A 13,609-nucleotide genomic window follows, 5' to 3' on the forward strand; every position below is an offset into this window, starting at 1 on the left:
ACCGTTCTGTGATTCTATGATTCAAGCCACGGGCACGGTGTCTTGAATTGTATTGTCTTCAGTCCTGAGAGCCTTTGCTATTATGCTTCTAAATCAATCTCTACGACTGAATGATGTAAAACAAAAATCACTCCCTGCGTAACCTTCGCTGGCCTCGAGGCACGTCTCAGAGACGCTACAGAGAGGCACCCTGTGAGGCATGAAAACACCGTTCGTTCTGAAGATACTGGCGTGCAAATCACTGAATGCATTTTGCTTCTCGTTTCTATAGTGCCTATCGCCAGAAAGAGCCGGACGGCCATGCTGGCCCAGCGGCACACGGCGAGAGCTCCCACGCTGACAGAACAAGCGCTTGGGACCGAGCAAGGGCCCGACTCACAGCCCACAGAAGTCAATGGGAGCCCTTTCATTCACGTCTGCGGGCCAGAAGCGAGCACAAGGAGCCAGTCTTTAACCACGACTGAAGTGCGGTTATCCTAGCTACTACAAACAGAGAAATTCTTATTTTGATTCACAGCAATACTACGGTCCTCGGAGTGCTTCTCTCTGTTTATATTTCAAGGGTTTTCCTCCTTAATCTGTTCTCAGCTTGTCTTGGGGCCCTGCCATGCCTTTATGAAATTTTAATTCTAACCCCAAATTAATTCACTCCAAACTTTGTTTTCATTAACTTTGACATGGAACTTTTCTCATCCCTAATAACCTTTACCATACAAAGTTAAGAAGGAGAATGGTACCCCCATCCAAGAAAAAACCCGCTAGCAGAAATCCATGATCTGCCAGATTCCGCCCAGCTTCAAAACCTTAACCAGAGAAACTCCCTTCTTTTATTATTTCCCCAGAGGCAAATCCATGTGTAGCCTGAAAAAAAAAAGTTCATGTAGAATCACATGGAACTGGAATGGTCCAGGACCAGGGGGACAGAAGCCAAGGGGCCCCTGAAGGGACTGTGTCCTGAAAATGGATTGTGTCCTGTGCTATGTGTGGGCCTCCGTAACACTGAACGCATCTGACAAGTGCTGCCTAGGAGAGGCACGGATTTGAGAGAATGATGTAATGACTCAGCCTAACTGAAAAAAAATACCCTCCAGTGAGTACAGGAATAGCTTTACCAGCTTAATCGTCCCTTTGTCTGTACTGATTTGACCTAGTAAATATGATAAAACACAGATTCTTCTGAAAAATTCCTTCTGGGATAGATTGGCATACTACCACAGATAGTGGTGCAACTGTTACAATTCACACAGATGGGAAATCTGCATTGTGCAGTAATCACATCTTACTGCTGCTTCGGTTTCCCTTTTTTTTTTCCCCCCCTCTCCTGTTGTCCTCCAATCTCAGGTACGATACCAAGCTCAAAAATTTTTGGTGACGAAGGATTTTCCGGGCAGTAACTTACACTGTGGTCCAACCTCTGTCCCTCATTGTCAGTCAGTCTCCAAACACTGACGTTAGGAACAGATCCCAGGTCAGGAAATCAGAAGTGCTGTATTTATAGCTCGTGCCTGTGAGCACATAAATTCTTTACTATATTCTAATACCATGTATTCTCTGAGTGTTGAAATTAATTAATGATATTTCATAAAGATGACATCATAAAGCATCTGCCAAAACTCTGGAACACCTCAGACTGAAAGTCTCATTGCAGATCCAATTATTTAACACTGCTTCAATTATGCAGCTAATCAAACACATAATTTAAAAAAAAAAATATTTTAAAATGATTCAACATGAATTATCAGCTTTAAAAAATACTGTTGTGAAAATATTAGACTCCCACAACATCCCAATAAAGGCAAGGCAGTAAAGTTATCTGCGTGCTAAAATTCAAGTGCATGCAAACATGTCTGGTGGATCAATGCCTAAACTAGTCTCATTACAGTAAACAGTGAAACGGTTTATAAAGCAAATTGAAGCTAGCCTGAAACTTTTCAAGAGAGCAGAGACAAAGAGAAATGGCAAGAAAACAGCCCTCGTGAACAAAGCCAACTTAGGCATAAGAATCTAAAGAAGTGAGTTAATAGAAGTAGTACCCTGTGTAAATCCAGTTCCAATAGTGTCACTTGGGCTATAACCATTGACAGGCGCCCTACTACTCAGGTCTATCATCTGGTGCAGGCGGAGCTTTCGGCAGTAGATGGAGGCAGCCTCGGGTTCCAGGGCAATGATCAACTGCTCCGGATTTTCAGGGGATGCCATTCCTGCCTGTGAGAGAGAATCGATCAGAGAAGTGGCGTGGGAATTGTCACAACCTAGCAGACCCTTTTCAGCAAGTGACCAAGCCTTTCCCCAGCTCACGGTTTCAGTTAGGTCAGCCCTCCGAGTTCAACACGCAAAGGAGCTGCTGCCATGGGCTAAAGGTCTTGAATCGTCCTGCCCACAACGTATAGCACAACTTCACAGGCTGTGACAGGGGAGTATGCATGCACTTACCATGCTGTGTCTAACTGAGCAGCTGGGTGCGTGACAGGTGGAGAAAGTCATTTTGAAACCTGTAATGAATGGCCCAAAACCTAACTCCTAATTACGCCATGAATCTGCATGCTAAGAGGCAGCCCTGCCTCCTTTAAGAAATGAGGGAATACCTTTGGCCTCTCCTCCCCACAACAATATTTTATGTATGACTGTCTTTATATCCCTGATACACAGTCCTTGCCAAAATGGACTCCCCACACCATGTAGCTTACTAGTAGTATACGATTCACTTTGCCAGTAATGCAACTTGTGACTTAAAAACCATATTTTCTATTTCAAAATCCATTGCTTTTAAGCACATTCACTTTTGTAACATCTTCAAAATCCTCAGGATATTCAAGGACTCAAAATACAATAGGGCAGGTTCCCTAAAATGTAATGAGAACGGGCCTAAAAATAATCCCACGTTATGAAAATTAACATTTGCCGTTCTTTCTCTTTTCTTTCTGGATTTTCAGCCTCCAGACACACAGATTTTCAAGAAGCCACAAGTTCTGAAGTAAATCCATCACTCTCAGAGCTGGGCTTAGAGAAATATATCAGAGAGCAGTTGACAAAATTGTGTTTTCATTTCTTTTCTCCTGTACTTCTTCCTACTGTCCGATTTTCTGTTAGAATACATAACAGTGTCTTTCAATTCTTTCTGCACAAATTTTGGTTGACCTGCTATTGTTTTTCAGTGAAGTGCCTTGGCGTTAAGGCATGCTAGCAAGTGAACACTAGTATGAACATTTTTCTGCTTTCGTGGTCAGTCTTCCAGCAAACCTTCACTTCAATACATACACACACACTGTGGTGGCTCCAGAGTATCCCTAAAAGAAGGCAGATTCACATGGAAAGACTGCGGACCTGGACTGGAATTTGTCTTCCTTCATACAGTTACACTGTGGGCAGTGGGCATTGCTAACTAGTATACACCTGCAGCTAGAAACTTGGAGTAAAGCTTGTTCAAAAAGCAATACTGGGGTAAGACTTGGAGACATAAAATTGTCCTTCACATTTACTGACTCATATTACATTATCTTAATATATGACATAAATAGATCTTTATACAAAGCATCCTCCTTATTGTTGGTAACAAAAAAAGGAAAAACAACAACAAATAAGTTCCAAACTAAGAAAATAATGGTTAAACTAATCGTAATTGGTCATTATTTCTAAAAGCACACCTCATGATTGGGATTATGGACACTTTGTGTCCTTTATTGCTGTTGGGCAAAACCTTCATCCGGACTCAACAGCATGACCTGAAATTAGTGGAACTGTCTGGGAAGGAGAATGCTGTGCAAATACCACAGAATATCAAACCTTGCCAGCTATGTGGCAGCACATACTAAAGTATGTGTATATATATACACTGAAAAGAATGTTTGCAACCAAACTTTCAAAATTTGGAAAATGCAGATTTACAGCAGTCCAAGTAACCCTAAAAAATATAAAAATACTATCAACCAGGTCCAAGCCAGACTCTCCTGCCATCACACCACTTGCATGCAAGCATGTTGGCAGGCACAGGCTTAGATAAAGCTCTGGAGCGGCACTGGGGATGAAGATGAAGTCCTTGCATCGTGCCGTAGTATAAACCCAGCCTTTCCTCCAACCAGCCCAGATGTACTAGGCACAAGCAGGGCTGGTTTCATGCCAGCTCCCTTCAACATCACTTATCTCCAGCTGAGCTCTTCTACACACAAAGCTCTAATTTGTTGCATTGGAAAGGGCAACATTTAAGATATGAATCGATACTTGGTCTGTGACAGATATTTATCTAATCTGCTAAAGAATTCAAAAAATGTATGGTCTTTGCACACGAACTGTCTCAGCCCTTTACTGTCTTTGCCTTTGAAAAGTTTTACCTAAAAGCCTAATCTGAATCTTGCCTGCTGCAATTTAAAGGCCAGCACTTCTGGCCCTATCCAGTAAGGGTATGGAGAACAAAGAGCTCCCCACTACCCTCCTGCAGTTTTCAGAGCTCTGAATCTGAGAAGCAAACATGGGGTTTTTTTTAATATCCAGCAATGTGGATGAACTTGGCATGTTCAGGCTGCTCCATGTACTGCGCATATGTCAGTAGCACAGACAGAGCAATTCATGTGTCCAACCTATGCACTCGAAGAGAAAATTATACTTTAGGGAAAAAATAGTTTGTTGCTAAGTACATTAAAACCAAAGGCTACATCCTAGAATATTTGCAGAGGAAGCAAGAACTGAGTTGCACACACAGGGAATGCACTGGTATTTCCTAACTTGAGGGGGGAAAGATTGTATTAATGGCAGTGTCATCTGTTCTAGGGGGGATTTTGGTACTAGTTTCCAAGGCTGGTTCTGCTAAAAGAAAACAGTAAACCATTAACAACAACATTTGCTTCCTCCCCTCCTCCAGCAGCAGTCTGTACCATGAACTTTTCACATCGCAGCCTGCACGTCAGGAGAGGAAGGCAGTGACCTGCAGCGGATGGACTCGGGTCCATGTTCTCAGACCCTCCAAGTACAGCAGATGCTATTCCTGCTACTTTTTCTCTCTAGATATTATTTTAACATACTCAAAATATGTCCTGAGGAAAACATTCAACAGAAATGACAGTTTTTAACAGTTCAAAGCACAGCTGATCCTAACAGAATTTCCTGAAGAAAATGGTGGGGTTTTTTTGTTAAAAAGCTTTCCTTACAGAGTTTGAAGGGCCAGTTACAATGAAGATTCTGTTACTTCACATCATAAAAAGACCACGCAAAGAATCTTGTACTGTGAAAGGTACTATGCATCCACCATATACATATTTATACATACGCATCGATACTGACTCTGTTTCATACCTTGTGTATGTAGTATTTCTACTTAGATAGCACATTACTGTACATATATAAGTCTATACGCAGCACAGAGAGAATGGGGGAAGGGGAGATGAGGATGAAACGTGAACACATACATACTGCCAGGGAGGAATGGAGCAATGAGGTTGCTTTAATACAAGCTGAGAAGATGAAGACTTAGGAGTCAGAACCTCTGTCCCATTGCTGCAGCCAAAGACAAAGGGACAGATGGGAGAAGAGTATTGAGTGTGCAGGGAAGGAGGAGTGAGAACAGCAGGCAGTCACCACAGAGAAACAGTGATGCATTCGTTAAAAATATTAACTGTAGAAGTTTGGGAACTCGCAGTATTTTACATTTGTTCCTTCCTATCTGACTCACCCTGCATCCTTGCCCACTGCTGCCCAAGTACTACTGTAACTGAGAACAGAGATTCACAATTTACAGGCTTGAACAGGACTGATCTAAACGGTGTCTTGGAATTCAACATTATATAGATAGTCTGGCAGTGGGACCAATGCATCACGGTGCTTTTGCCTAGGGCAGCTTATAGCAGACCTTATAACAGAGCCACGTCTTGACCCTAGTCTGCTTAGGAGATTTTCTTTCTCCTGTTATACTCACTAGCAGTATACCCCAGTCATCACTTATGAACCATGAGGGAAGCAGAGAGTGGTTTTCCCAAAAATGCAAGCATGGAAAACCCATCATGACATTACAAAAATCCTTTGGGCACCAGAATGTTCTTAAAAATTACTTTATTTGCAGTTCATTGCTGCATTTATATACCTGGAAGAAGCAAAGAATATTATGAAAAGAACCACTTTAAAAGCGTGCCCCAACCTCACTTTGCTCATATGCCTGAGGACTAGGATTTCACACTTTGACAGGAGAACTCCCAGATTTTCACTCACTCCAGTAAAATGGGCCTGTGAGCCAGTGCAGTGCTGTTCATTCGCCAAGATGCATCGTCGACAGCAAACCCCAAAGTGCTTCAAAGCCTCACATACCGGAGCGCAAATAACTTTACCATCCAGATGCAGGTGAATTCCCACCCTGGCACACCAGCTCTGTTTTTATAGCCAAAAATGTGTCACCAGATGAGAGCCACAGCTGACCACAAATACATTCTTGATTCCCTGAACAGTATCAGCTGCCAAGTGTTAGACTAATTCATCATTAGCAAATACCAAGGTCTGGACTGAAGCTCAGTATAGCAGTCTGAGCACTTCCAGAGAACTACACGATGTTCACTCACTCCATATGCAGAATCATCATTACTGCAGGTTAAAAGTTGCTACTTTTAAAACCCAGCCTCACATCCCATGATGCACAATGAAAAAAGCAATGCACATTTATTTTATTTTTGTAAGTATTGTAATGTGTATGGCCTTAAACACAGTGTTACAGTTGAATATTCCATGCAGTTTGAGCCTTTTTAAAAGGCAGTGAAAGCCATGAGGTATGCCTAGAGGAAAAGTTCCCATCTCTGAAAGCTGCTCTCAGCCACACTGCAGCTTTTCCCATTGTCTGGGGACACATAACCATGCTTTCCTGCCTGCAGCAGCACATCTTCAATCATTCTTGAATCTTCTGCCCTTCCATCTACGCTGGGCAATAACACAGACAGGCACACACACTTTCACAAGGTCACTGCCTAGGTCTAGCTTAGGATATATCATTAAAAAGGGCCAAACCTGCAGAATGAAACTTCACTGGGGGGCACAACAGTGATGATCAAACCACTGCCCTGTCTTGTGCAGACTTCCCAAGAACATTCCAAAAGGAAAGTATTTATGTTAAGTTTGCATGTATAATAATTAGACCTCTATGTCCCTGAGGTTGTGTGGAGGAAGAACAGCCTACAGCATGGCTGTCAAACCCGACTGAAGCTGCGGGCCGGCCCCTACACAACTCTACCCTGCCAAGCTAGGAGGGGAAGCCACAGTTCACGGGGCCAAACCCACCCCACATAGGCAGACTCTGAGAAGACCAATAGCGGAGGAAGCTGCCTTAATAATGTTCTGCAGCATGAGATGGCTGGGGAGATGAAAACATTAAACAAAGATGAGGTGCATTTTACCCCACACTTACATAGGACTGGATTCAGGTGGTTCTTGCATCTCAGTGCTATGTTAACAGGTTGAGGCTTTTCTGTCTGTGTTAAGATGCAGCTGTACTTAATATTATAACATCAGCATCTCCCTTATGGAAAAAATATGGTGAAAATATATATGAACCTCAACACAGCCTCTCAAAAAGGTCCAAGAAGTAAAAGAAAAATGGTTAAGAGTCAGTACATACTGGAAATAATGGACGTACGAAGGAACACTACACAGTTATAGGATTAATCAGATCTGTGCAAGCAGTTGGATCTTGACTCCTATTTCACTAGAATCTGGAGTCAGGGGCAGATCAAGCTGCAGCTGAGTGCACTTCACTCCTAACACTCACATTAACTTGCAGAATGGAGGTCTTCCCCACTGCAAGAGGACTGCAGAGGCCACTCTGACCCCTTCATCCCTTTGGTCCAGGGAGTAGTTCAGGCCAGTTCTCTGAACTAGAGAAAATAATCTGATTGAGACCCATTTAGTAACATTTGCTGTATCCCTTCCAGGGCCAAATGGAATAAGTAAATTATTCCAACATATACTCACAAATTTTTTAAAAGTGCTTTTTCTCTGGTAAAAACTGTGCTTACACTCAGGAGAAGTGGATTTTACTTTCTGTTGCAGTACTAACCAGTGAGATGATCCTGGCAGGCTCTGTACTCCTTACCTACCTGTAAATTACATACACTAGTGCCTTTGTCCTTTATGCATTGAAAGCCACTAAAGGGAAACATTTTTTAAACAATGTATAGAGTAATATACTTTATTACTTCTATGGCAATTAAATCTGGTCTTTCAGAAAGAGAAACAAACTAAGAATGAGGTCTGATTGGATGAATGCTGATTTACAGCTTTGATAAATTTTGTAGCCATCTAAGATGTGATTCAGCGCTGTGTCAGTGCTGTAGGCACCGCATTCACAATTAATAAGACATTCCCAGATACAAAACTGTAGCATAAATAGACTGAACAGATAAACATGTGCAAGAGAGGAATTACCCTCATCAGAAAGTTGGAAAAAACAAGGCACAGAGACGAAAGGTCTAGGCTAGGCACAGGAACCCACGATAAAGCAGGAATTCCCTCCACAACCCCAGAACTCCAGGTCAGTGTCCAGCCAAACGCTCTTTGCCAAACAGCAAGCTCCAATTTCTGCGTGTGACACGTAGCACACGCAGAAGCTGCAGGGAGAGCTCCATCACAGCCTTGGGTCCCCGTTCTCCACCAAACCAACCATATTGCTTTCGTCACTTCTAAAGCAATGCTGCAGGCCAGAGGAGTGTAATGATCCACTCTCCTGGGTGGTAGGAAGAACCATTTAGACCTGTTTTACCATTTAGACCACATGTGTAGGCACTAGAGATAAAATTTAAAAGTTGGATTCCATTAAACAGCTCCATAAAGATGATGTGGTTCATTAGGAAATGAAGCTCTGCAGGACATCATTCAGCCAAAAAAACCCAGAAGCTGTGAATTAACGTCAACATTTTTCTATTTTCCAAGATATTTGTTTTAATTAGTAACAATAGGAAAGCCATGACTGCAAGTTAAGCACCACACAGCCCGCATGAGGAAAGTATTGTGTGACTGAATCAAGGCAACACAAAACAACAGTTGGAAATTAAGTGCCTTGTGGAACGTACGTTGTTTAAACTAATCAGTTCATTGTGTTAAGGGATTCACGATAACACCATCCACTTAGTGCCTGGGTAAGTGAGCTCTTCTCTAATCCTACTCCTTTTTCACTAGCTAGCACTTTCTCCAGTTCTATGGCATCAAACTGGGATGTCACAAATAAACGACCGAGATCTAATTACAGAGGCAGAGCATGCCAGGAAAGGAGATGAGCAACATGGGAAAAGGCTCTCAGCATTATCCCACAGAGGCGCATAAGGGGGAGCTGGGTAGGCAGGGCGTGGGGCTAGCGGGTATCGCAAAACTGCCTGAAAAGCACAGCGCGTGGAGTTTCACCAGGTCTTCAGCCTCGAAACTTCAGCAGCCTTCACAAAAAAATGTCTGAAAATCACTGGGCCGCCACACACCCCGATGCTTTGCCATTAGACTTCAGAGTGATGAAGAGCACCGCAGTGCAGTATGGCAAATAAATACAAGAGAGTGAGGTCGGGCAGCTCATTTATCTCAGCCCACTTATCTGTTCAAAGACAGATTCTTAAAATTGCTCAACAGCCACAAAACAAACAGGATTTTCAAGGCACCCAGATTCCTCTTAGTGCCCACAGCCAAAAGGCTGCGCATTTGCCAAAGGGAAGAGGAATTGCTGCTGAGTGCTCCCCTCCTTTCAAAACGTCGTCCTCAGCATTTAAGAGCCTAGATGAAAACTGAGAATTAAGGTCTGACTTTTTTCTTTGTTTTTTAAATCCACTCAACACAATGTTTGGGTGGTGGTTGATCCTACAAAGATCTGACACCTACAATGTCACAGAGGCACTTTTTGCTTTACAGAACCAAGACCCTTTTGCTTTCTCTTAAACAAATTTGCTATATGTACACGCATATACACAATAGATACTCACAAACGCATACATTTTCACACTATTATTGCCTGTTGAGCTACAATCATGTGTGACACAGACTATCCTTCATCCTGTCCTGATCAGGTGCCTCTGCTATTTTGCATTTCACATGTGAGAGCATCGTGAAATGCTGCAGAATTCCTTCGGTGTCAGCTGCCCCATTTGTACAGTCAAGAGACAGGACAAAGATACCCATTTCTCTATGAGAAAACTGCTTGAGAGAGCATAAATGAAAACTCAGGCTATGGTAGAATAGTAGTAACTTCATCTTGCAGACAAGGGACATATAAATTATGAAAGATGAAAAGGGGAAAAAACGTCAGTTTAATGGAGGGGACACAAAACTGGAAGTTAAGAGACCCCTACAGTAGTTTTCATTTATTCACTTTGCACTAGGATTAGTGATTAAGTAACATGAAAGACATAGAAGGATGAACCTCCGTGCAAAAATCAGCCTTTAAATTGCCCTTAGCATTTTGGGATTACGCTGAGACCTCTGTTTGAGACCCCATATATCTTCCCTTCTGCCATGATAAAGTAGATACTGTTACTATATATTTATATATGCTGTTAAAATACCAAAGTGTTGGCCTTGCAGTGCTTTTTGCATTCCCAGGACTTGCCCAGACCAGAAGTTCATACAAAGTGACTAACCCCAGAAACTCACAGCCTTCCTACAGCCTTCACACAAGGCTGAACTTAACTGCTGCTCACACTTAAAAGGCAGAGCTCACAAGCTATGAACCTCTGTAAAGGGAGTTTTAGGTGAAACCCTCTAACCTGCAGAAAATCAGGATAGATGATAAAGAAGTACCTCACCCATATAGCTGGTTGGGTGAACTTCACCAGACAAGATATAAATTAATTCCAGTTAATAGCAACACTACTCCCCATTTAAGAGTTTGTGCATGAATGTAGATGCTGAAGGGGTGAGAGGTTTAGATTAGCGTTTTATTTATAATTAGACTTAATTTTATGGTGGAAGGAACTCTTGGACACCAACTTCAAAAAGTTGGGATAAAAATATGTAATCATTGTGTAAACTATTATTATTATTGCTAATTCCAAAGAAACCACTAGAATCACTTACAGACCTCTACTACAGCACTTACTTCCTTGTGATGTCTCAGTGAAGTATTCATGCCTGCTAATTTCCATGAGTAAGGGACAGAATGAGCTCTGTAAAGGTTATCAATGAAACACTTTTGCACCCCTCAGTTCAAGACAGACATGGAGAAAGCAGAGAGGGTTCAAGGAGAGCTGCTGGAGAACACGGTCTGTAAGGAGGGACAGAGGGAGCGGGTTTGTTTAGTCTGGTAAAGAGGAGGCCAAGGAACAGTCGAATAGCTGCCAGCAGTTGGAAAGATAGGACACAACTTTTCTCAGTCTTGCCAGGAGATGCAAGGGGCAACAGCCACGTATTGCAGCTGGTTGCTTTTTGGTAGCTGGTAGGAACCTTTCCCAAATGCCAAAGACCCACAGACTTTCTCATTCCTTGTCTTGGTGAATGCCATGTCAAGTCCATGTCTGTATCAGCCAGAGGCAGCCCATCATGTCTGGCAGTATGACAGCAGTCCCAGACCCGCTGTAACAAGCCTGCAGTTATTTAGGGCCTCACGGGTTTCCATATGGAGTTCAGTCATCTTCGCAATTAGAACTTTCATTTTAAACGTCTTGGGGATCAACAGAAACGTTTGTCACAGTACACTTTTTTTATTCTGAAAGCTAGACTTTTAAAATTTGAAAATGTAAAGAACAACACTCCTAAGCAGTTATTTGGCCTGAATCATCAGCCTTCAGTCACTTTAAAAAGTGATTCAATATAGGGGAATCAATTAGTTTAATGCATCAAGGATGCACAAGTTGAGTTCACAACACTAATACAATCTGCACCAAAAGAAAAAATCTGCCTCAGTCCAGTGTCTTGTCAGAGAGGGAAATTAAGTTCCTAATTAATTCATATTCCTATATTTTGTTGTAGAGAAAAAATGATCACAAAGGATGACAATACAAATAGCAGACATGGACTTGAAGCTCAATTATTTGCATTCAGCTCTGCTACAAGCTTTGCATATAATATTTTGCAAGTCACTTAGACCAAACTTAGTGAAACAATGCACTAAATAAATGCATTAATTTCTGAGTATCCAACTCAATACCAAGGTTTACAATGGAGCTATTGCTGATTTTTTTTTTTGAATGGGGGGGTGCTTGGACTCCAAATAATCAAGCTGGCTATCCATCATACATATACCTCATCATGCTGCTTAGCAAGCTGGTGTAGACCAAAGAAAAATCCATTTGATACTTCATTTCTGTTTACTAACCTATCGATAAAGGTCCTCCTACGATAACAAATGAATTACAGCCTGTACCACTGCTCCATCCTAATGGCTGTATAGGAATGATGGTACTATCCCATTCTGAAAAGCAAGAAGATAAATGTGGCACCTGGAACTGTACTGAAGTGTGACTTTTACTTTCAGCACACTCTGAATAATGATTTTTGCGGAGCTGCTTTGGCTACAGTCAGAACTGCTGCCTTTGCGTGGTCACTGATTAGATGAACTAATTGGTTTAGATGGCTAAGCTGTCTTATTGAGATAAATGTCTCTGCTAAGCACGGTCAGACTGCCTCAATTTATTTTTCCTGGGTTCCTTAACCAGCTAAGACTATAGATTGTTTTACCTGTGCATTTCTATGCTTTATATTGTATACATTATTTTTATAATCTATTATTTTTATTCTCAACCTGAACTTGGAATTCTTTGGGACTGTGAGCACTGTTTGATTCTATTATTAAAACCCATACTCATTTGATCTTCTGGATTTTGTATTATAATTTCCCTTTTTTAATTTATAAACCAATAAAGTTTACTAAACATAGGATATAATACAAACCTTTGAAACTCATAAAATGCATAATGGGATGTAGAGGAGGAAGAGAAGCAGATAATCTCAAGGGGTCCTGAGCTCTGTGAAATATTAGCTGGGGAAACATGAAACTCTCCTGGGCAGTAGGAGCAATGAGGACACAGAGAACTGGAAATATTGTTGAATTCCCATATGTGACACTAACAGAATTGCAGAATATTGCGTACAGTATTCACTAGATAGGTGTTCTAAGGATTAAGATTAAACTTCTAGTCCAAATGTTGAGGCAAATGCGTCTTCTTGCTGAAAACAACAATGCTGACAATAAAGGCCAAGCCTCCCAAAACGTCACCCTCCTCCTGTAGTCAGTAGTCCTTTAACTGGTTTATCTTAGTTCAAAAACCTGTGGAAATTTATAATTTAAAACTGTACTGTAACAGCTCTGACAGGGGAGCATCATCCTACCCCAAAACTATCACACTTGTTCTAGGACTCAAAAGAAAAAAAAAAGACCTATGGGACAATCTTGAACTATTTTGCAACTGTCAGACTGCCCATGCAGAAGATGAGCAAATCACCCAGAAATGTGTACAAGCTGTTTCTTCTAAAGTTATGCTTTCATTGAAAGAAAACATCTTTGATTTTTTTGACGACTGTTGGTCATTTGTTTTCTTCTCAAAGGAAAAGACTGGACTTCCCATGGAGATGATTTCAGGGTTTTAAAGGGCCCTGTGGACCTGAGGGTAGTGTGGAAGGAAAGGATCAGTGATCTGTCTTGGCAAAGGTGATCAAAGAGATAAAGCACAGG

The 13,609-nt window shown here is 41.7% G+C and overlaps 1 protein-coding gene across 1 annotated transcript in view; it reads right to left on the bottom strand.

Moving 5' to 3' along the window:
- Positions 1-2,033: 2,033 nt before the first annotated feature.
- The window catches only part of LOC104508366 (heat shock 70 kDa protein 12A-like), a gene marked incomplete at both ends in the record, with an annotated part of 28,814 nt that continues 17,238 nt past the window's right edge, over positions 2,034-13,609 (bottom strand). The window contains one exon of the mRNA XM_010149961.1: positions 2,034-2,205. Within this exon, the coding sequence (XP_010148263.1) occupies positions 2,034-2,205 (172 nt within the window). The remainder of the gene's footprint in view (positions 2,206-13,609) is intronic.

This window comes from Eurypyga helias, unplaced genomic scaffold, assembly GCF_000690775.1.
Source record: "Eurypyga helias isolate BGI_N326 unplaced genomic scaffold, ASM69077v1 scaffold40454, whole genome shotgun sequence".
In the NCBI taxonomy this organism is placed as follows: Eukaryota; Metazoa; Chordata; class Aves; order Eurypygiformes; family Eurypygidae; genus Eurypyga; species Eurypyga helias.